Genomic DNA, 24,377 nt, shown 5'->3' on the forward strand with positions numbered 1-24,377 from the left:
AAGAAACCAAGTTTGACCCTTCTAAGTAAAGTTGGGAGTGTTCTAATTTATTCTGTCTGGTGATTTTGATGGATTTTGCGGGTCGGGGTGGAATTTTTGCAATTTATGCCAAAATTTTGAAGCTAGCATCATTTTGTGTACGATGTACACTTGTGTCCAACACCTTGAGTAATCATTTACCCCCGGGCAAAATACTTACTCAAACACCATGGTTCTGTTTTATACCCACTTTACACTAGTATAAATGACTACACAAGGCCCATTTTTTCTAGTTAATCTCCACAAAATAACTTTTGGAAGTTTTGAGTTTCCAGGGGTCAGGAATCTATTCACATAAACTTACCTTCAGAGAACAAGAATTATAGATAAGTAATTTTCTCAGTTGCAGTTGTTAGTTGTGATGTGATAACTCAGCTCACCTTCTCCAGGGTCAGATTTTGTCATTTAGCATTTATATATCTTTTTTCATTTTATTTCTTTCACATTATTTTAAGAAATTAATGAATATGGGTGTGGAAACAATGGAAGACTAGAAGCAGATAAAACCTCCCTCTCAACATACTATGAAGAAAAAGAATGTCATCTGTATAACTACCACTTCTAGGCAGTTAACAGTTTTAGAATTCCAGCTGGAAAAATTCCCAGTAGTCAAATGCTAGAAGCAATGACCTAGGAGTGAGGATTTATTATTATAATTTACCTGTAAATCTTCTCTAAAGGTAAAAAATTTTCTTCATGTCCTGACACTTTCCCTAATCCCATGCCAAACTGGCTTCAGTTTGGGTCTCCCTAATAGTAGAGCATTATATTTGAGCCACCAGATTAGCCATGATTTAACACTTACATATTTGACTTAATTAGTATGTTCTTCTAGGATTATGGGTTCATACGGTGGTTTTTATTTTTCTCTTTAGCCTAGTGCTATAATTACTGTAATACACTAAACTGTGCAGAGATAATATACCAGGTTTTGGATGTTTTTTCCCCCTGTAGTCTAGGGTTGCCAACCCTCCAGGATTGTCCTGTGTGATTGCGTTTCTTCAAAGCAAAATAGCTGCAAGTTGGTATTGTCCGCATTAGGCAACAGCCAGGTCAGCACAAGGTCTTATGGGATTATATGGAATTTAATAACTGTAACTGTCATAAGTCAGTAATTGTGAGTGGAAGACAATGCATTCCTGCATTCATTTCTTCTGTGTGCGTTTTGGAGACACTGAGCTTTTCCTGTTACTTACATTCTCTCTTCTCTCCTCCCCCCCACCCCCCAAAAGTTTCATTTTAGTTTTCCTGCTAAGTGCATTTGCCCATTAGGTAGCATTATAATCTTGTGGTCTAAACGTTAGAGTGCATACACTGCATTTAAGTCCACATTTGCTGTATCTCTTGGGTTGTTGCTAACCTACTGGAAATATACTAATAAGGACACAATCAATGGCACATTTTGCCTAAACAACTATAATGTACTATATAAATCAAGAACCCTGGCACTCCACTCAGAAAGACTACAGCGGCTATTAGAATTCTGATTGTACACTATGTAAGGCATAAACTAAACTGTCTCCACCTAGAGGCCAAATGCTCTTAGCAGGAAAGCTTTAATGAGATTTGCCCCTTTTGACGATCCGTAGGAAAGCAGGAAGGGGGGTCAGAGACTGACATGCACAGAAGCAGGTGTCAGCATGTGGTGCAGAAAGGTGCATTGTAAGCAGAAACTAACCTAAAATGATAGATAAAAATCTTATAATTTATATTAAAAAAGTAAGGCTCTAGAAAATCTCTTGTGAAGGGGAAAAAATAAATATCTTTATTCTGTATTTTTATTTAGGGCTAAATTGTGATTGGTTTGTGTGGCAGTGCAGGGGAGTAAGAGGGTGGAAGGCACCACATTCAGTGTGCACTCTACCGTATCTGCACAAGGAGGGAGATGGAGTGAGTAGCTTCCTTGGGGCTTGTACTCTTCTGCCCACCCCTCTGCACATGGACCTGAGAGTGGTAGGGAACAGGAAGTTCCTGGGCTATCCTCCACCCAATACTGTAACCAGCACTGCTGCACCAGAGGACATGCATTACATCAAGTGCATAATATAGACCAGATGGAGTGTACTTGTTCTCTTTTTCCTTCCCTCCCCAGACTACTGTATTTTTTAAAATCAGATGTCCTCTGCCTTCACTGGGGCACTGCTCTGTCTAATGCAGGCAAAAAGCCACCAGAGCAGCACCCAGGGTGCAGCTAAGCAGAGATAAAACTGCTAGGATCTGAGATTAAAACTGGGTTTTTGCCTTCTCGTGCATCATCACCAGCTTTGATTCTGCAAGCCAAACTATACTCTTTTTACACCTCTGCAACCTCACTGATTTTATAAGCTGTTGCACTGGTGAGTAGATAAGATCTAGCCGTCAGAACATTTCAATACTGGCGATGTGTGGAAAAGGAAAGAACCCAATTTGATTTTAAGATCTCAGAGTGAGTTTGCAGGATTAGTGCTTTCATTCTTTGCAGGATTGGTGCTTTCATTCTTGATGCTATGTTCTTCTCCGTACTGGGAAAGAGGTTGAGCATCTGCTTCAGAAAAAATTACTAATGTCCTGTGTATCTTCTGAGTAGAGGCATTTCTGAAGTGAACAGCTGTTATCCACACAAAACCTGAGTACTGAACTTACTTCACTTGCCCAGAAAGAATGAGAGTGAGCCTAGAATGTTCTGAATGAGCCTTCTGTCAAGCAACAAGACCAATCCAGACATGATTTTCTTCACTTACCAATGAGAGGGGAAACTAGGTTTATAATAAGAACTACTGATAAATCCTTAATTAGCAGACCTAAGAGGTGCCACCATAATACTGGAATATATATTTTACAAGATCACATTAAAATGTAAATTCATCTCTGTATTAAAAGTTGAAGTATGTATTATCTTTTGAGCGATTTTAATACATAATTTAGTGAATTAAGATTATCGTAAATCTAATTTGTTTCTATCTGATTTTTCCTTTTTTATATATATATATATACAGTTGGACAAAGAGAACCTGCGAATGTGATTGTAAAAGAAGAGCTAGCTGAAAACATGGAAGCCATGCCACCAGAATCAACTAATAAGGATGGTGTGGAAGATGGACAGAAAGATGTTCAAGAAGCTAATGAACAGTTGCCACCAGAGGAAGAAAAAGTAGAAGAGCTAGAACAGCCCAGTGAATCTCAGTCTAATGATGTCGGATTTAAAAAAGTCTTTAAATTTGTTGGTTTCAAGTTTACTGTTAAAAAAGATAAGACTGAAAAGTCTGAACCTGTTCAGCTATTGACTGTAAAAAAAGAGGAAGAAGAAGTGGCAGCAAATGGAGCTGGAGATCATAAAGAAGTCAAGATAGAAACAGTGGAGGAAGCAACAGAAAGTGAAGTGACCCACCCTGCAGAAAAAATTGAAGAACCAAAAAGTGAGGAAAGGAAAGATGAATCTCTTCCTGAAAAGGTAGCAGAAAGCCCAAGTGAGGAAGCTGAAGGAAACAAAGAGGTAGAAGGAAAAAAAGAACCTAGCAAGTCATCAGAGTCTCCAACAAATGGATTAGTTAATGAAACCGCATCACCACTAAGAAAATTCTTTACTCAGGGTTGGGCTGGGTTTAGGAAAAAGACAAGTTTTAGGAAACCTAAAGAGGATGAGCAGCAGGCTCCTGAGAAAGAAAAGGAAGAGCAAGAAAGGGAAGTGGCAGAGATCACAGTAGAAGCAAGTGAGAAGGAGAAAACTGAGAAAGAAAAGGAAGAGCAAGAAAGGGAAGTGGCAGAGATCCCAGTAGAAGCAAGTGAGAAGGAGAAAACTGAGAAAGAAAAGGAAGAGCAAGAAAGGGAAGTGGCAGAGATCCCAGTAGAAACAAGTTTGAAGGAGGAAGTTGTTATTCCTTCTGAACAGTCACTTCCACAAGAGACCACTGAAAGTGTAAACAAGGAATCTGAACTGTCCTTTGAAGAAAAAGTAGACCTATCTCCTGAAGAAAAACCAAAACCAGTGAAAGAATGTAAAATATCCTTAGAAGAAAAAGTTGAAATACACTTTGAAGAGAAATCTGAACTACCAGCTCCCATGACCATGGAAATATTTGATGAAAAATTAGAAAAATCTAAAGGCAGATCTAAAGAAGAATATGAACCTGTAGCTCCAAAGACAGCAGAAGTATTTGGTGAAAAAATTGAGAAATCTGAACCAAAAGCTCCACTGGCAACTGAAATCTTTGATGAAAAGTTAGAGACAGAGGAAGAAGTTCATGTTAGCACTACAGAAGAGAAAGAGGTAAAGATAGAACAGATGCCCTCCTCAGCTTCTGAACAATCAGTTGAAGGAGATGGTGAGCTACAAAAAATTCAACCCACTGAGGAACAAATACAAGCCAAAGAAACAGTATGCATAGTAGTAGACGACCACATCAAGCAAACAGAACCAAGCGCTGAAGATGCAGCTGCATGTAAGCCTCTAGACGGCATCACAACTGAGGTTGAACTGTTGTCATCACAAGAAAGAGCCAAAGTGCAAGGCAGCCCCTTAAAGAAACTTTTTACAGGAACTGGCTTAAAGAAGCTTTCTGGAAAGAAACATAAAGGAAAGAGAGAAGAAACTAAGCCAGGGGAACAAGCAGAACAAATTCAACATTTAGCTGATTCCCCAGAAAGTCCAGAAGAACAAAAGGCAGAGAGCTCTGCCTCTTCACCTGAAGAATCAACAGAGCCTCCTTCTGTGGAGAAAGCCATAGATGCAACGCGGCTCACTGAAACTGAAGGAGTAATTTCAGATGTAGAGAGGAAAAGAGAGTGTGTAACTCCTTGGGCATCATTTAAAAAGATGGTGACTCCCAAGAAACGTGTCAGAAGGCCTTCTGAAAGTGACAAAGAAGAAGAAATTGATAAGGCAAAGAGTGCTACCTTGTCTTCTACTGAAAGTGCAGTCTCCGAAAATCAGGAAGAAACTAAAGTAAATGGTGAGGAGCAGAAGCTAGAAAAAAGCATAGAAGAGCCAAAACGAAAGGTTGATACTTCTGTATCATGGGAAGCCTTAATTTGTGTAGGCTCCTCTAAGAAAAGAGCTAGGAAATCGTCGTCTTCTGATGAGGAAGTAGGACAGAGACTTGCTCAAGAAGGCCAAAAAATAGATGAAGTTGGCCAAAGCAAAGAAACTGCACCAGACATGATCCTAACTAGTTCCCAAGAAAGTGATCAAGGACAAGGAAGTTCCTCACCAGAACAAGCTGGGAGTCCATCTGAAGGAGAGGGTGTTTCAACCTGGGAATCATTTAAAAGGCTAGTCACTCCAAGAAGAAAATCCAAAACCAAAATGGAAGAAAGAACTGAAGAATCTGTGTTAGTTTCCAGCATAGAACATTCTACATCAGATGGTGAACCTGGAAAAGAAGAAACATGGGTTTCATTAAAAAAATTAATACCTGGTCGTCGGAAGAAAAAGTCAGATGGGAAGCCAGAACAAGCTTGTGTTGAGGAAGCTGGAGAAGAGATGACAGAAACCAATGAAGAAGACTCTGATGTTCCAGCTGTTGTTCCTTTATCTGAGTACGAAGCAGCTGAACAAGAGAAAATTGAGGCCCAACAAGCAACACAAGCTGAGGCAATAAGGGTAGAAAGTTTAGATGAAAAGAGAGCTGAAAAATTAGAAGATACCTTAATTATTGAACAATCTAATGAAGGACTGGTTCATGCAGTTACTGTGACTGTTGTAGAGGGAGAGAGAGCAGTTACCAGTATTGAAGAAAGGTCACCATCTTGGATATCTGCTACTGTGACAGAGTCCATTGAACAGGAAAAAGATGATGAAGAACAAACTGAGCAGATATTTGAAACTGAAGTTGTTGTAGAAAAGACAGTGGTGGTTACTAAAACTTTGCCAGAGTTGAGAAAGGATATTAGTGATGATACTATAGTAAGTGAGCTGGAGTTAACCTCAGAAGCATTGACAGCACTGGAAGAGGCAACAGAAGTTTCCTGTGGTGAAGAAGCCACAGAAGTATCCCTTGCAGAGGAAACGACTGAGATGGTTTCTGCTGTGTCACAGTTAACTGAATCCCCAGATACTACAGAAGAAGTTACACCTGTGCAAGAGCTAGAAGGGACTGAGCAAAATTTAGAAGAATTAAATAAACAAACACAGGACATTCTAGAGGAAGTTGTAGAAAGAGTGAAGCTATCAGATGAAGTACAGATGATTAGTGAAAGAACTGTAACAGTCATTCAGTCAGTGCAGAAAATTGGATCTGAAATGAAAGACGAAGCTAATGAAGTTACAGTCATATGCAAAGAAACTGTGTTGGTTGAACAGTCCTTAAAGAAAGAAGAACCTAAAGAGGCTGACATTCAACATATGGAAAGTGCAGGAAGTGTTCAAGGTAGAAATGAAGCTGACGAAAGTGTTCTACAGGAAGTGTCAGAGATGAGTGAAAAGTGTGCAGTGATGAAGGAACACACAGAAGAAGCGAAAAGTCTGGATAGATTGGCAGATGAAAGTCAGTGGCAAGAAACTGAACAAGCATTTATAGAAAGACATGAAGAAACATCTGAAGTAGAAAGGATTCTAGAGAAATGTAAATTGAAAGAGGAGGAATTTTACAGTGGTGTCACAATAACTACCAATGCAGAACATGAAGTGAAAGCTGAGTATGTTACAGTAGTAAAACAACAAGAAATTTCAACTGAAGGGGCCAAAGTGAATTTAATAGAAATAATTCCAGGTGAAATCACAGATGAAGATGCTCCGGAAGTGGATGGATCTGAAAGTGAAACACATGAAGCAAAGCTTGAGCTGTCCCAGGAATTTAAGCAAGTGGTGGACATGGTGCCTAACTTAGAATCAAAATGCATGAAAGTAACTGTAACAGAAGCCCCTTTGCAGAGTGAGGCAGAAGATGCCATGCTCACTTTGGAATCAAAACATTCAGAAGCAACTGCAGCTCAGTCCCCCATACCAAGTGAGGGGACTGACATCCCAGTGCAGAGTGAAAGGGAACATGCCAGGGAGGCCTTAGAACCAAGAAGCACAGAAGCCCTTGTAGATGAGGCCCCTGTGCAGAGTGGGGTAACTGAGGCTCCTGTGAAGAAAGAGGTGCAAGATGCTGTGCTTATCTTAGAATCAGAATGCACTGAAGCAGTTGCAGCTGAAGCTCCAGTGCAGAGTGATGTGACTGAGGCTTCTGTGCAAAGTGAGGGGCAAGATGCTATGCTTAGCTTGGAATCAAAGGGCACTGAGGCCACTGTACAGAGGGAGGTGACTGAGGCCACCATGCAGAGTGAGGTGGAAGGAATTGCTACTGAGGGGGTGATGCAGAGTGAGGTAACTGAGGCTCCTGTGAAGAAAGAGATGGAAGATGCTGTGCTTATCTTAGAATCAGAATGCACTGAAGCAGTTTCATCTGAGGCTCCAATGCAGAGGGATGTGACTGAGGCCGCTGTGCAGAGTGGGGTGGAAGATGCCGCGCATATTGTAGAAAAAGAATGCACAGAAGCACTGGCAAGTGAGGTGCAAGATGCCGTGCTTCTCTTGGAATCAGAATGCACAGAAACAATTGCTGCTGAGGCCACTGTGCAGAGTGAGGTAACTGAGGAGGCCACAGTGCAGAATGAGGTGGAAGATATTGCCCCTGCGGCCACAGTGCAGAACGAGGTGCACGATTCCATGCTTACCTTAGAATCAAAATGCACAGAAATCACTGCTCTAGAGACCACCATGAAGAGCGAGGGAACTGAGATTCCTATGCAGAGTGAGATGGAAGATGCCCTGCTTTCCTTAGAATCAAAATGCACAGACGCAGTTGTAACTGGGGCTGCCGTGCAGAGTGGGGTAACTGAGGCACCTGTGAAGAGAGAGGTAGAAGATGCTGCGCTTACCTTAGAATCAGAACACACTGAAGCAGTTGCAGCTGAGGCTCCCATGCAGAATGATGTAGAAGATGCCCCATCTAAATTAGAATCAGAATACCCGGGGGCAGTTGTAAATGGGGCCCCTCTACAGAGTCCTAAAGAACTGCCTGTATATGAAAAGGGAGATAAAGAGGAGCCCATGGAAGCAAAACAAATACTTCTGCTGCCTGCTACAAGTTCAAATGACAATCAGCGAGAGGAAACCAAGTTTGAGCTAATGATGGAAGTTGAAAAAGATTTGTTTGAATCTGGAAAATTGGAACTTGCAAGTGGGGATAAACTTTATTTGACTCCAGTGCAGCAAGAGATTTTAGCTGTGCAGCTGGAAGATACTGGCTCACCCATTCCTAGTGTTGAAAGCTCAGAGGCTCAGAAAGCATCTGTGCCTGTAACAGCTGCAGCAATTGAAGAACAAATCATTGCAGAAACTGTAACATCTATGGAAAGCTCAGCTGAAACTTTGAAGCCTTTAGCAGCAGTGCCTGAAAAACTGTTTTCTGATCTAGACCAAGATATTACCATTGCTCATTCAGGATTTGAGGCTGCGGGCGGTAAGAGTGAAGAAACTGCAACAATGTCAGTATCAGAGATGACCGCTGCAATCGTGAATGGAATGACTGAGGCAGCAACAAGCTGTACACAACCTGATTTGGTCAAAAAAGATTACGTGGATGATGCAACACAGTCAGAGTGTAGGGAAGAAGCTGAGAAAAAAATAGTTTCTCAAGATAAAAAAAGCCCATCTCTAACCCACGTAGAATTCGAAAAAGATATTGTTCAGTCTGTCACTGTAGAATCTCAGAGTACAAAAATTGTATTAAAAATCATTCAGACTGCTGTTGACAAACTTGAGAGAACAGAAGAGCCAGCTGCTGTGTGCATGGCATCTGAATCACAGCAGCAGATTGAATCAGCAGATGGAAGTCAAAAAGGTATAAATATATCTGAAGTTCAGGAAAGTGTACAGGCTCATCAGCAGCTTCTTGTAAAAGGTGAAAAGACAATAGAGGGTAAAGAACAAGAGTTCCAGCAACCAAGTACAGTCAAACATACTATTTTAACACAGTCTGCAGAGAAACAAGCTACTCTAGAACAAACTGAAGATGTGCCATTAATTTCTGATTTGTCAAAAGAAGGAGAAATTCAGGATTCAGGAAAGATTGTAGCTGTCCCTGAAGGTGTTTCAAGTGAAAGTTTAGGGGCTCAAAAATCAGCGATAGATATGAGTGTTTCAGAAGACTTATCCAAAGAGACAAGAACAGACCAACCAAAGCTAAAGGAAAAAGAAGCTGGGCAGACTGTGGCCACCCAAGAGAAATATATGATTCAGCAAACACATATAGAAAGGAAGGAAGACAAACATAGCCAACCAGTGGAAGACATGAAGAGACACACAGAGGAAGATGTAAATAATCAAGAATATGCATCTTGTGGGAGTCCACAATCAAAGTCAGAGCTCACCAAATCTTGAGGCCCAATGTAAGTAGCATTTTCATTACTTATTTTTGGTAGAATTATTCAGAATCTTTTCATTTTTTCATAGTTACTGATTTGATACTGTGTAGTGCCTTGTGTAGTGCCTTTTGCAAACGTCGAAGACCTCCTCAGGATTGCAAACCAGGGACCAGATTTTCAAATTATTTTGCCTAACTTGAGACACCTAGACCCATATTGGTTGAAACTATAGTAAAGAACAGAATTACCAGACACACAGATGAACACAATCTGTTGGGGAAGAGTCAACACCCCTTTTGTAAAGGGAAATCATGTCTCACCAATCTTTATTAGAATTCTTTGGACAAGGGTGATCCAGTGGATACAGTGTACTTGGACTCTCAGAAAGCCTTTGACACGGTGTCACAAGGCGGCACAAGTTTTCTTCCCCTTGTCCCTGCGCTCTGTGCTTGGGCTGGCAAAAGAAAGGGTCTCGGACGCCTCTTGCAGGTGCTTCACCCATGTTTTTATTTACAGGGGCTGTACAGTCCCAATTTCCCCCAACACCGGTCCCCGCTCCGACCCCTCACTGGGTCCCTTGGCCTTTGAGGCTTGTGTCAGCCAGCAGAGACAGAGCCTCAACCCTCCTATCCTGCCTGGCTAGCCTACCCCCTTGAGCTCTTCCCTGGGTTTATATTTCTTCCCAGTCAGCAGCCCAGCGGGTTCCACTTGTCTCAGCAGATTACACTGAGCCCGCCCTCATTAGGGCCTGCAGCTGGGCTCCCGGCTAAGGGACTTGGCCCACGTACCCGGCCACCCTACAGGGAAGCAGGGGGAAGCTCGCTCTTTAGCAGAGCATCCAAAGGTTTTATACCACTGCCCTGCAATACACGGTCTCTCACCAAAGGCTCTTAAGCAGAGTAAGCAGTCATGGGATAAGAGGGAAGGATCTCATGGATCAGTAACCGGTTAAAAGAAAACAAAGGGTAGAAATAAATGGTCAGTTTTCAGAATGGAGGGATCTATACTGGATCCAGTGCTGTTCAACATATAAATGATCTGGGAAAAGGGATGAACAATGAGGTGGCAAAATTTGCAGAAGGTACAAAATTACTCAAGATAGTTAAATCCAAAGCAGACTGTAAAGAGTTACAAAGGGATCTCACAAAACTGGACAACCAATTGGCAGATGAAATTTAATGTTGATAAATGCAAAGTAATGCATATTGGAAAACAATCCCAACTATACCTACAAAATGATGGGATCTAAATCAGCTGTTAGCACTCAAGAAAGAGATCTTGGAGTCACCGTGGATAGTTCTCTGAAAACATCCACTCAGTGGGGCAGTGGCAGTGAAAAAAGCTAACCGAATGTTAGGAACCATTAGGAAAGGGATAGCTAATAAAGACACACAATATCATTGTGTCATTATATATTTCCATGGTACGCCCACACCTTGAATACTGTGGGTAGTTCTGGTCACCACATCTCAAAAAAGTTTATTAGAATTTTAAAAGGTATAGAGAAGGGCAACAAAAATGATGAAAGGTATGGAACAGCTTCTGTATACAGAGAGATTAAAAAGACTGGGTCTTTTCAGTTTGGAAAAGAGATGACTAAGGGGGATATAATAGAGGTCTATACAATCGTGAATGATGTGGACTTGAATAAGGAAGCGGTATTTACTCCTTAATAATAATTAAAAAAACCAACCAGGGTCACCCAATGAAATTAATAGGCAGCAGGTTTAAAACAAAAGGAAGTACTTCTTCACACAATGGACAGTCAACCTGTGGAACTCATTTCCAGGTGATGTTGTGAAAGGCAAAACAATAATGGGGTTCCAAAAAGAAGTAGATTAGTTCATGGAGGATAGGTCCATCAATGGCTATTAGCCAAGATGGTCGGGGCAACCACATGGTCTGGGTGTCCCTTGTCTCGGATTGCCAGAAGCTGGGTGTGAACAACAGGGGATGGATTACTCATTGCTTGCCTGTTCTATTCATTCCCTCTGGGGAACCTGGCATTAGCCATTGTCAGAAGACAGGCAACTGGGCCAGCTGGAGCATCGGTCTGACACAGTATGGCCATTATGTTCCTATCTAGAAATGTAAATAAGGAGCCTTATTTTTCAAGGTTGTTGAGTAATCATGGGTTCCACTGTCAACAAGAGAACCTGCACCTCTGAAAATGAGGCCACTTTTATTCAGCAGAAGCAACAAATCTTTTTGGATGAGATGTAAAGCAGAGGTCTTGAACAGCTGTACTAGTCAACTTCCTGGGTAATTATTCTCCACTTGCCTACTGTATTATCCTTCACCTGCTGTCCCCCATCAGTGCCAACTGAAGCTGTGCACACTCAACACCTTGGAAAATCAGAACGCTTTTATTCAGGTGCAGCACAGCACTGTTTCTCTTCTAAACGCAGTGAGAGAGCTATTCCTCCTCTTTCTGCCTTGGGGGAGCCGTGCTCTCCTACTTGGGTAGTACAGTGAGAGTTTGCTCCACTTCTTGTTTCAGTCTTCGCTCATCAGTGAATAGGGGGGAATTCCAATAATAATCCTGGAGGTAATGTGGGACATGCAGCTATATTACTGTCACCTTACAAGCTAAGCAAGTTGATCTGTATCTAGTCAGTACTTGGATGGGAGACCTCCAAGGAAAACCCAGTTGCTGCAGACAATGCTGATAATTCAGTAGTGGCTGTCTTTCCTCTGGCTCAGGACTAAACTGTTGATATTGAATGAGACAGAAAACAGAAGTTCTAAGCGTTTCTATTGCCATTGTCATTTTGCCTCTGAAAATTAGAGGCCAAATCATCAACTGGTGTAAATCAGTGTTAAGCTGTCCTAATTTATGTTAGGATGTGAACTGAGATTTCCAGAAGAATGTAACCAGGGAACTGGCTAATTTCCAAGCTTAAGAGGTAGCCACTTGAGTGTTGGACACCTGGGAGGAGGGCCGGTTTCTAGCCACTGGAAGATGGGTCTGCTTTCAGGACTCTTGAAAGGAAAAACTCGCACCTACTCATCCTTTGCTGGGAGTTTCCTCCTTCTCAGCTTATGTTCCTAATGTGACCCTGCTTACCTTGCTACTGGTACCCAGCAGTCCGGTTTGGCTGGAAAGCAGCGGCGCAAAAACCAGTACAAACTGTGACGCAAACTGGGATAATGAGGCTGTGATGCCACCACCTTCGTATTAGAGTTCTGTGGAAGTGAGAAAAGTATTCTCTTCAGAGCAAGAACTCCGAGTGAGGTGGGGATTCTTCTGGGAAATGAAGACAAGGGATGAAGTACTGAAAAAGAATCCCTTCAGTGTAGGAAAAACTCTAAAAGCTCTACAAACACAGTAGGGAAATACAGCCACCTCTTATATAAAACGCCAGTCAGTGCTGGATAATTATGAGCCACCTGATAATAACAAATCAGTGCAGCCATGTCATTTAAGCTTCTGCGATGTGAGAGTTAAAAATAATTAACATGTCAAAATAGCTTTCAGAATTTAAACAGTATCTTTAACTAGAATAATCCAGCTATACAGACCTGTGTGTTGACTTGCCTTTGATACCTCAGTGGTTTGAGCATTGGCCTGCTAAACCCAGGATTGTGAGTTCAATTCTTGAGGGGGCCATGTAGGGATCTGGGGCAAAAATTGGGATTGGTGCTGCTTTGAGCAGGGGGTTGGACTAGATGACCTCCTGAGGTCCCTTCCAACCCTGATATTCTGTGATTCTAAGAACTGAAACAAACTGGAGAAGGTGAAAGTTCAAGTTGAGCTGTTTATGCCCAGAAAATTTGCATGGATTCTACAATGGGTTTAGCTCATGGTTAAGCATCTGAGTTTCCAGGGTAATTTGGAAGGGGGCCCATTTATCTGTCTTCCCCAAATATGAAGTTAGTTGGACAAAGAGTTACTGAATTATGGTATTTTAAATTGTGTTCATCACTTTTTGCCATTTTCATAAAAAAACATGGAACAGAAGAGAGAGAGATAGAGTTTAACTGATTTTTCAGGTCTCCTATTTCTGATGTAGAGTACAAGACAAAGTTTTGGTAGTTACATTCCAATTTTAAGTCTTCAGATTTAAATTAGTAATGTCAGAATGATACCTCAATCCAGAAGAGGTTACAATAGGCTGTCAAATGACCGCAGGAGTCTAAGGTCACTTATAATCCAATCACTAGGGTAACTTGAATGTAGAAAAGAGAATGTTTACCAGTACTGAGGTTAATCAGACACACGCTGTTGAAAACAATGAAAATGAAATGAAAATGTAGTGATCATCACCCTCGAAAATTCTTCTAACACTTTTTTTTTGCCAGATTTTAGATTTAGAACATCTGTTTAGGGTGTGCCTCCATGTTCTGCTGCTCCCTCATGTCTCCTGCTACCCTCCCCCTGGATTTCCTTAGGTGCACCATTTCTATGAATCTTAGAAGTTCTGCAGGAGGGGTGTGTGAGTGTGCATGTAATGAGGGTGTTGTGTTGTGTTGTGAGTGGGCTGACCAGGGTGTGGAGCTAAAGGAGGGCTGTGAAGAAGATGGTCAGTGGGGTGTGGGGAGTGTTCACTGGAGAAAATGGGGCAACTGAGAGAATAGTGAAGAAGGTTTTGTGGAGGCAGCAGAATGGGGGGGCATGCAACAAGGGTAGAATGGGGGTCTACGAGGCTTGTCACTGTATTCCTATATCTCCCCCTCAATCTAAAGGCTCTCAGGGCTTTTAAAAGATGAGCCTGGGAGCTTAAATTCCTAACTCTGTTAGTGGGTAAAAATCATGTACTGAAGAGAGGTTTCAGAGGAACAGCCGTGTTAGTCTGTATTCGCAAAAAGAAAAGGAGTACTTGTGGCACCTTAGAGACTAACCAATTTATTTGAGCATGAGCTTTCGTGAGCTACAGCTCACTTCATCAGATGTATACCATGGAGAGACACTGGATTTATGGCTTTTTACCTATCTGTAACCCACTAACCTCCTCTTTTTGTCCTATGACTGCAGAGGTTAATGGGCCACTCTGCCTTGAATGGTCTCTTACACTATGTGCTAACTACTTATGCTAAACAATCTGTTCCACCTTGCATTTGGCTCTGTTGCTCAGTACCTTTCACAGACCTGAAGATGAGCTCTTTGTAAGTTCGAAAGCTTGTCTCTCTCTCATCAACAGAAGTTGGTCCAATAAAAGATATTACCTCACCCACCTTGTCTCTTTAAAATGGTTAAGGGAGCCCAACTCCTGTGTACTTCCTAAGGCCCCCCAGGAGTCCGGGCACCCTTCATTTTGGGCTTTGGGAGATGCACAGGAAGGGCAAAGGGAAAACTCCCATGCTGTGTTGCCCTATAATCCTTTTGCTTTCTCCATCTGGCTCCCCGTTCCAGCACATCCTAAGATGTTGCTCAGTACAGCCTTGTTCCAGCAGAAAGGTCTGACTTTTGATTCAGTGGAATCCCACTTAAACAATTGCCTGGTATAACAATTATCATTATTCCAAGATAATGATTTAGGGCAGTTGTTCTCAAACTTTTGGACTGGTGACCCCTTTCACACACCAAGCCTCTCAGTGCAATTTCCCCCCCCCCCATACATTTAAAACACTTTTTAAAAATATTTAACACTATTATAAATGCTGGAGGCGAAGCGGGATTTGGGGGTGGAGGCTGACAGCTCACAACCCCTCATGTGAGGAGGTGAAATTTTTCTAGGTGTTTGGATTTTCGAGTGAATTCTCTTTAAGGGGAGGTAATGGTCATAGGTCACCCTTACCGTCAGTTGTGTTTAGCTCAGCATTTTCTTTTTAAACTGGAGGATGTTAACTGGGTTGATGAGGTCTCTCTTCAATACCACTCCTGAAAAACAGCCTCACCACTTAAGGAAATTCTGAGGGAGAGTAGAAATTACTTGAAAGAGAAATTTGTGATTGATAAGGCTTTGTTAATATATTTGTTTTTTTATTTCAGCCATTCTGTTAAATGTGTGTGTTACATTTGGAGAGACCAGAATGTGAAGAAGGAAAGAGCAGAAAGTGGAACCTGCTGATTGGTCTGTAAACCAATGTTTCTGAATTGTGAGATTAGACCATCAATAGCTGATGTCATTCCTTGAGAGCAGCTGACAATCCTGAGACAATATCAGGAGCTTTAGCCACCCTCTACTCTTGGATGTTAACACTTCCTCTTTTCAAGACTTCTGTATTTTTGTTTGATGAAATGATTGAAAAAAAGTGATGTCTTTGATTTAAATGATTTCCATAGCCTATTGGCAATGCCCAGTTTCTATTGTTCCAGATTTCCCCCTTCTAACATGCTTCCAAAACTGGAGTGTAATTCTTGGTGTATTTATACGTATATCATAAACCCAGTTCTGATTTTAATGTATATTTTCTCTATCTTACGTTAAAAATACAAAATGATATACATTTGCATCACTATATGAGACTAAGTGCATGTGACCATGGTGAAGCACTGTGTGTGAGCTACAGCTGATCAAGCCACAAATGATCTTCATGAAATTTAGGCAGGTTTTCCACGCAGTGGAAGGGTGTAAGAACTGATATTTAAGGCATTATTCTAGTTGTTGTTACTGCTTCCATAAAAGAACATTCATGATCGAAAGGTACAATTACTACTTGGAAACCTACTGATGGAAATTATTAGGCAGAAGTTAATTTTGCATCACTTCCTCTATAGGAAGTGCACTATAATTTTATTGAAAACATTTAAAGTTCACTTTATTGCAATTTGATTTTTCTGACAGCACCTGGTGGAAGCTGGAAGTCCTTAAGAGTTACACATTTATCCATTTCAAATTGTTGAGCAACCTTGAAATGGCGATTTCAAGAAATTATTGTGCTTAAATCTCTGAGACAAAGTATTTCAGCTTTATGAAGAAAAGGATTAACTGTTCTTATTTTTGCATTCTAATGTTACCCCTTGTCTCCTGGACCACACAAGTGCCATGAAATGAGACATGTTCTTTTTAAAAAAATATTTTGATAGATACTGGATTATGTCCGCTCCATATTTATGCCCACTTCTTTCAGAACAGTGTGTTTCATTATGCTCATGTACATTTGGCAGATTGTGATTTCTGAAAATGATTTAAATAAAATCTTTGCTTATACTTAGCTCTGTTGGTTTTAATTAAGACTTGGCAAACCTGGAACAAAATATTTCCCAATTTTGTCAGGTATAAAGTTACAAGTATAGATCAGTGCATTCGTAAAACTGGGCAGGCTTGAAATATTAAATAACTGGTAACTGAACAATTATTAAATGTCTAAAGTATTCTGTAATCGACCTTCTAGGCACAGAACAAGCATGGTGGGTCGTCAGTAGTTTTAGATCTGGTTTCTAAAATAAATGTTATACGTTGCACTTTGTGAACTTCACACCATTCTGGTTGAGCAAGATGTTGACCAATAACTTCATTATCCTATCTGTATAGTAATTTATTTTTAAATGAACTGTTTTTATTAGTGTACCAAATGTTCTTGTTACGGCAGGTGCCTCCCACTGTCTGGGGCTGCACAGTGTGCAAGCAAAGAAATGTGATGGATTACACTGTTGTGATTGCACCATCTGGTGGTGGTTTTCTGCAACTTGCAGCTTGTTACTCAGAAAAAGTATGTTAGTCGACTAATTCACCTCTGGCAAGCAGATATGGGTTTCTCCTGAAATGTGTATAAAACAACACATCTTGCACAGCATCTGCTAACAAAATATGGCCATGTCTACACTTGCAAGCTTACAATGGCACAGCTGTACCAATACAGCTGTGCTGCTATAAGATTGCTCGTGTAGCCGCATTGGGCCTATGAGGGAGAGCTCTGCCGTTGATCTAAAACCAGCTCAACGAGTGGCAGTAGCTATGTCGGCGGGACATAGTGCGGTGTACCCAAGCGTTTATGCTGGCAAAACCTCTGTTGCTCAGGGGTCTGGGTTTTTTTCACACCCCTGAGCGTCAAAAGTTTTGCCGACGTAAGTGCCAGGGTAGACATGGCCTTAGTCTTGAGCCGAAAAGTGACCAGATCCTTGTGCTGTAATTGCTAAATGAGAATTCCAAATATCAGGTGGTTGGTTTATGCCAAGTACAGTGGGACTATGCTCAAAGGATTTCATGACAACGTATTGGAGCAGGGAGCTATTGGTCATCAGGAGTTAGTAACACAGAAAGTAATTTCTGCAGAAATATCTAGTTATGTGAAATGTTTATAGCCATCTTCTGGACATTTTAGGGTACATGAGAAAATGGAGGGTTGAATGGATTTTTGTTTAAAAGATTAGTTTTACTTTTCTTCATTTTTACCATCTTTCCCCTCACCCCCTTGCTACTCTCTGTAACAGCACTCAAAAGTGCTTAGCCCAGAACTCTGTTCAAAACAAAAAAAAACAACACACATTTAATTATCTGCTAAAATTTCTCTGAAAGTCTGTCTTTTTTTTTTTTCTTTTTCCCCTTGAAGGTTTTAACTGTAGTTGAATATCACTTCAATCCCAAAATTGGGAAACTATTCTGAGTTAAGAGCAGGTCTTTAGTAACTTGTACTACAGGCAGATGATGCTGCAGTAAAAAATTTAACCTAGGACACCTTAACCCTAAAGAACAACCTAATGCTCAGAACCTTTGAATCCCTTCTTTCAGCTCACTCATATTTTAACAGAAGTTAGTCATACATGTGAGACTCAAGGCTTCATATAAATGTTTCTCCAAGACACTTTGATACTGAACTTAAAATGAATTAGGATCTTCACTCTTTACCTGACATAATGCACATGCATGCACACACACTGTGTATGTTTAACAGTGAAAGGAGAGGCTGGAATAATTAACAGATGTGACTCTGGGGATGCACAGAAAAAAGCAGTGTCTTTTAGCTGTCTAAAAAAAGTCAATATTCTCCTACAAAGAACATGGCAGGAAGGGCCTTATTTTTGCCCCAATTATAAATGACGCCAATCTGCATTGTCACCAGTGCAACTTGCCAGAGTACTCCCATGAGTGCAGAATATAAAGATTTTTCTTAACTCACAGAAAAATATATAAAAGTTTAAAGTTGAGAAATGTGATATCAAACAATCCAGTCTCTTTCCTCAGTGGCAGCTTTCCCCCTTATCTTTGGGCATGAATTACAAAAGTAATTCTGACAATAGCTGTCAGTTCCCAGAGGTTATGTTGCTTGCTTTATTTGTGCTTTTTATAACACCATGCAAATGTGAAATCGGTTAAGTTTGTACAAAATTATATACCTATGTATGTTAAGCCATATTGCAATAACTGCAACAGGTAAAACAATAACAATAGCATGACCTGTGTAATCCTGAGTCTAACATTTGTAGTTCCAAAGCTGTTAATAATATGTAAAGTTATTTCTTGTCTAAACATCATTTAAAGAAAGCTAGCTTTTATCAAAATGTAAATTGTCTGTTGGTAGAAGCTGAGAAGCAAGTGCTTAAATCTTGCTTGTTTTTTATATTCATCCTGGGTCTAGCTAAGCAATGCAACAAATGTTAACTGTATAACCAATGTTTCTTCTTGTAACAGACATCTATAAAATATGGCACCATTAAGACCTTCCTAATGATGCAAGGAACATATCTCTACATCCAGATACTACTTTGTTCCAGCGTATTGCTTTGGCCCCTGAAATACTCAGGCTGCAACCTGTAGCTTGTGCTTAAACTCCAAGCTTGCAGCTTCCTCTAACCCAATGTCAATGGGTTAAAAAAAATGTTGATTTTCTATTTTCTGTTTTTAAGGTAGATTTTCACTGACTAAATAAAGTACACCCACAAGTTCATTCTAATGTGTGTACATGTTTTGTAGTTTCAGCTTACATCTTGCAAATGGTTTCCCTGTTTACTGATAAATCTCCAGACAAGAGAATGAGTTTTGCTTCTTGACAACTGCCGGTGTTGATTGACCTCTTCTCATTCAGCTTTTGATCTGAATTAAAAAAAGTAATTACATGATTACACTGAAGCTTCAATTGTGTGATTGTATGTATTAAGTTATTTGAGAGGATTTTCAAGAACAATTTCCAGATTGAATTCGGGATCGGTGACTGTATTCAGTGATCAGGAAAGGCTATGGAATGAATTGTACACTTTCCTTGTGTAGCTACTGAATTCAGGCAAAAGTAAGGCATCAATGTGACTAAAATTCCAGCATAATACTGACATTGAATTGCCACAGCAAATATGCAAAGCTCTCTGCACTGGCCCTCTGCTCAGAATTTTCAACCCTTTCCAATAGCAAAGGGGTAACTCAACTTTTTCCTTCAGAGGATACAAATAAAATATAAATAAAATAAAAATTACATAAAAGATTTAAACCCAAACATTAAAAATTGGGGCTATCAAATTATAGAAGAAAACTTGTTGGGGGAAAAATACTTTGACTCCTGTCTCTCCTTCAGCCTATCCTAGCAGCACTGATTTCAAAAGGAAATTATAATTGCATCTGTAGGGAAGGCAGAATTGGGCCCTACATTGCAAGGGCCTCCCTTTTTATAGCACAGCAAGGTTTGCGTCCTCCCAGTAAGTCTTACGTTGACATTAGTTTGTAGCCTCTCCCTCTCAATTCAGTTTTGAAACCCAGAGTAAAACAACATTGCTATTGTGGAGTTTTACAGATTGGTTTGTGTGTTTTTCTTTTAAACTGAGATCATTTAATTTTAAAAAAATCAGTGTTGGCCAGGATGTGGTGGTTACTTGGTTAATAAACTCTGCCTTTGGCCCCGCTATTTCTGCTGGTTGTACATGTCCTTTTGTGGCCCTCATTACCACAGTGTCTGAGCCCCTGGCCAGGAAACAGTTATTACCTTATCAATAGCAAGCATCCTAATTATTAAACGGAAGTGCTCAGTAAATGGGATGCTATTAGACTGGCTCCTTGCATCAATTTTTCTCAAAGGCCAATGTTGCCAGTTTCTAGCATAATAGGCCGTGAACAGACACCATGTTACCTTAATAAGATGTTGCTCTTTGATGATGGTGAGTGGAGCTACATCACTTCACACCAGCTGAGAATTTGAGCTAATGCTGTCTTTACCTTAGCTGATATATATACTATAAAACATCAATTCCTACTGCCCATATGAACTAATGTATAAAATAGACTATATAGATTAAAGATGTACTAAGCAAAAAGGCAAAGCTGGATTTAAATATAACCTGAACATAAGGAAAATCCTGCTCCTGTGGCTCTGAAGACTCCTTTGGGAACAGAACCACCACGGTGACACCTCAGGGTGGGAGCAGGACTTTGGAGTGACAGAAATGGGATGGAATTCAATAGTACAAAGCACACGGTCATGCACTTAGAGTCCAATAATAGTTTCTTTGAGCTCTGGGGGTGTGTCAGTTGGAAGCAGTGGAGGAGGAGAGAAAGACCTTGGTCTGTTGGTCAATCACAGGATGCCAAGCCACCAGTGTGATGCAGCTGCAAAAAGGCAAATGTGCTCCTAGGCTTTATCAGGTGAGGCATTTCCTGCAGAGCTAGAGAAGTATAATGCCATTGTACAAGGCACTGGTGGTGCCAAATTCTGATTTGGAATACTATATACAATTCTGGTCACTTGTGTTAAGAAAAGATGAATTGCAGTAGGAATAGGTACAGAGAAGAGCTGCTGGGATGATCAAGGGAATGGAGGGCCTGTCTTAAGAAAATGGAATAGCTTGTCTTGTTTGGGTAGCAAAAAAGGCTGAGGAGATATGATTTCTCGCTATAAATACATCAGAATAGTAAATGGGTGGGGGGAGGGGGAGAGGTATTAACCTAAAGGCCAATGTTGACACACGAACAAATGGATATAAACTGGCCATGCCTGAAAAGAAGGTCTCTAACCATCAGAGTGAGGGTCTACAGTAGCCTCTACATAGGCGTTGTGGGGATGAACAACCTCGTTTTAAGAAAGAACAGGACAAATTTATAAGTGAAAGTGTATGATAGGTTGCTTTTAATGGAGGGGGTGCAGGGCTCACCAGTACTGGGGCTCACTTCCAGTTTATGCTTTATGTTCCTAAAAGCTCATGCTTCAGAGCTTCAACCAGGCTTGTAGGGGTGAGGAAGGAATCCCCCCCCCCCCCAACCATGTATTCTGGAATTATTTTTTGTCTCCATCTTCTGAAGCATCAGAGATGGCTATGGCTGTAGATGGGATACTGGAGTAGACCAGGGATTTGAGGTGGCACCAAACATTCTCTCTGAGGTGTGTAGCTCTCTGGTTCTTGCTCACATGCTCAGGGTCTAATTGATTCTCTAATGTGGGCATGGGAAGGAATTTCCCTCCAGGTCAGATTGACAGGCCCAAGTCTATGATAGTAAGTGGTGAGCAACTTAACTATAGGCCTCACTACCTTTATGATCTATAACATTTATAGCAGCTTTCAGCTGAAGATCGCAAAGCCCCAGCTGATAATGGCAAGGAGGCTTCTGCTGTTGGTATTGTTGGAGTGTGCTGGACCTGATTCGCCATCCCACACTTGCACCTGCACCTTGCAGAGTCAGTCCCATCTGTGCAAAGTGAATACAAAACATGAGCAGATCTGTATGATAGTATTTCTTATCCGTATTCCCCAAGTCAAGGCAGTGGAGTATAGCCCACTCCCCACCTCCTCCCAAAGTCTGAAAGGTTGCTTTTAGCTGAGTTGGGCTTTAGACTTCACTACTTTTCAGTCCAGGAGAGCAAGAATCTAGTGATCTGCAGGACAAGATAAACGTACGTTTAGCATTTCATTAATTTTTTGTTTGTATTTTAATCTCTGGAATTAAAGTTATTACTATCCATGGTTACAGGCACGGTAGAAATTAGCAAAATAACAGCTCTGAACCAGTTTATTAGAGTCGGTGCCATTATGCAGAAAGACACAGAGTATAATATTTATTTGTTGTTTGAATCCCTCTCTCCACCAGCATAGTATTTAGTCTTTAAGTGGATCAGCTTCTGTACCAAATGACTGAAGGCTAGCTAATGTGACATCAATTTTTAAAAAGGGCTCCAGAGGTGATCCCAGCAACGACAGGCCAGGAAGCCAGACTTCAGTGCCAGGCAAACTGGTTGAAACTATAGTAAAGAACAAAATTGTCAGACACATCAATTAACATAATTTGCTGGGGAAGAGTTAACATGGTTTTTGTAAAGGGAAATCATGCCTTACCAATCCATTAGAATTATTTCGTGGCGGGGGGGATATAGTATACTTAGATTTTCAGAAAGCCTTGGACAAGGTCCCTCACCAAAGACTCTTAAGCAAAGTAAGCTGTCATGGAATAAGAGGGACGGTCCTTTCATGGATTGGTAATTGGTTAAAAGATAGGAAACAAAGAGTAGGAATAAATTTTCTGTTCTCAGAATGGAGAGAGGTAAATAGTGGTGTCCCCCAAAGGTCTGTACTGGGCCCAGTCCTATTCAACGTATTCATAAATGATCTGGAAAAAGGGGTAAACAGTGAAGTGGCAAAACTTGCAGATGATACAAAACTACTCAAGATAGTTAAGTCCCAGGCTGCGAAGAGCTACGAAAGGATCTCTCAAAATCAGTGGATGTATTGTTTCTTGACTTTAGCAAAGCTTTTGACACGGTCTCCCACAGTATTCTTGTCAGCAAGTTAAGGAAGTATGGGCTGGATGAATGCACTGTAAGGTGGGTAGAAAGCTGGCTAGATTGTCGGGCTCAACGGGTAGTGATCAATGGCTCCATGTCTAGTTGGCAGCCGGTATCAAGTGGAGTGCCCCAAGGGTCGGTCCTGGGGCCGGTTTTGTTCAATATCTTCATAAATGATCTGGAGGATGGTGTGGATTGCACTCTCAGCAAATTTGCGGATGATACTAAACTGGGAGGAGTGGTAGATACGCTGGAGGGGAGGGATAGGATACAGAAGGACCTAGACAAATTGGAGGATTGGGCCAAAAGAAATCTGATGAGGTTCAATAAGGATAAGTGCAGGGTCCTGCACTTAGGACGGAAGAACCCAATGCACAGCTACAGACTAGGGACCGAATGGCTAGGCAGCAGTTCTGTGGAAAAGGACCTAGGGGTGACAGTGGACGAGAAGCTGGATATGAGTCAGCAGTGTGCCCTTGTTGCCAAGAAGGCCAATGGCATTTTGGGATGTATAAGTAGGGGCATAGCGAGCAGATCGAGGGACGTGATCGTTCCCCTCTAGTCGACATTGGTGAGACCTCATCTGGAGTACTGTGTCCAGTTTTGGGCCCCACACTTCAAGAAGGATGTGGATAAATTGGAGAGAGTCCAGCGAAGGGCAACAAAAATGATTAGGGGTCTGGAACACATGAGTTATGAGGAGAGGCTGAGGGAGCTGGGATTGTTTAGCCTGCAGAAGAGAAGAATGAGGGGGGATTTGATAGCTGCTTTCAACTACCTGAAAGGGGGTTCCAAAGAGGATGGCTCTAGACTGTTCTCAATGGTAGCAGATGACAGAACGAGGAGTAATGGTCTCAAGTTGCAGTGGGGGAGGTTTAGATTGGATATTAGGAAAAACTTTTTCACTAAGAGGGTGGTGAAACACTGGAATGCGTTACCTAGGGAGGTGGTAGAATCTCCTTCCTTAGAGGTTTTTAAGGTCAGGCTTGACAAAGCCCTGGCTGGGATGATTTAACTGGGAATTGGTCCTGCTTCGAGCAGGGGGTTGGACTAGATGACCTTCTGGGGTCCCTTCCAACCCTGATATTCTATGATTCTATGAAAACTGGGTGACGGGGCAACAAAATGGCAGATGAAATTCAATGTTGATAAATGCAAAGTAATGCACATTGGAAAACATAATTCTAACTATACGTATAAAATGATGGGTCTAAATTAGCTGTTACCACTCAAGAAAGAGATCTTGGAGTCATTGTGGATAGTTCTCTGAAAACATCCACTCAATGTGCAGCGGGAGTTAAAAAAGCGAACAAAATGTTGGGAAGCATTAAGAAAGGGATAAATAATAAGACAGAAAATATATTGCCTCTAAATAAATCCATGGTACTCCTACACCTTGAATACTGCGTTCAGATGTGGTCACCCCATCTCAA

General features: G+C 41.2%; 1 protein-coding gene across 3 annotated transcripts in view; it reads left to right on the forward strand.

The window, feature by feature from the left end:
• Positions 1-19,137, forward strand: part of AKAP12 (A-kinase anchoring protein 12) — a 130,349-nt gene extending 111,212 nt beyond the window's left edge. For all 3 annotated transcript variants that reach the window (XM_048844235.2, XM_048844236.2, XM_048844237.2), the window contains 2 exons: positions 3,015-9,390; positions 15,299-19,137. In XM_048844235.2, coding sequence (XP_048700192.2) covers positions 3,015-9,382 — 6,368 coding nt within the window. In that variant the 3' untranslated portion in view covers positions 9,383-9,390; positions 15,299-19,137. The remainder of the gene's footprint in view (positions 1-3,014; positions 9,391-15,298) is intronic.
• The last annotated feature ends 5,240 nt before the right edge of the window (positions 19,138-24,377 follow it).

This window comes from Caretta caretta, chromosome 3 (assembly GCF_965140235.1).
Source record: "Caretta caretta isolate rCarCar2 chromosome 3, rCarCar1.hap1, whole genome shotgun sequence".
Taxonomy (NCBI): Eukaryota; Metazoa; Chordata; order Testudines; family Cheloniidae; genus Caretta; species Caretta caretta.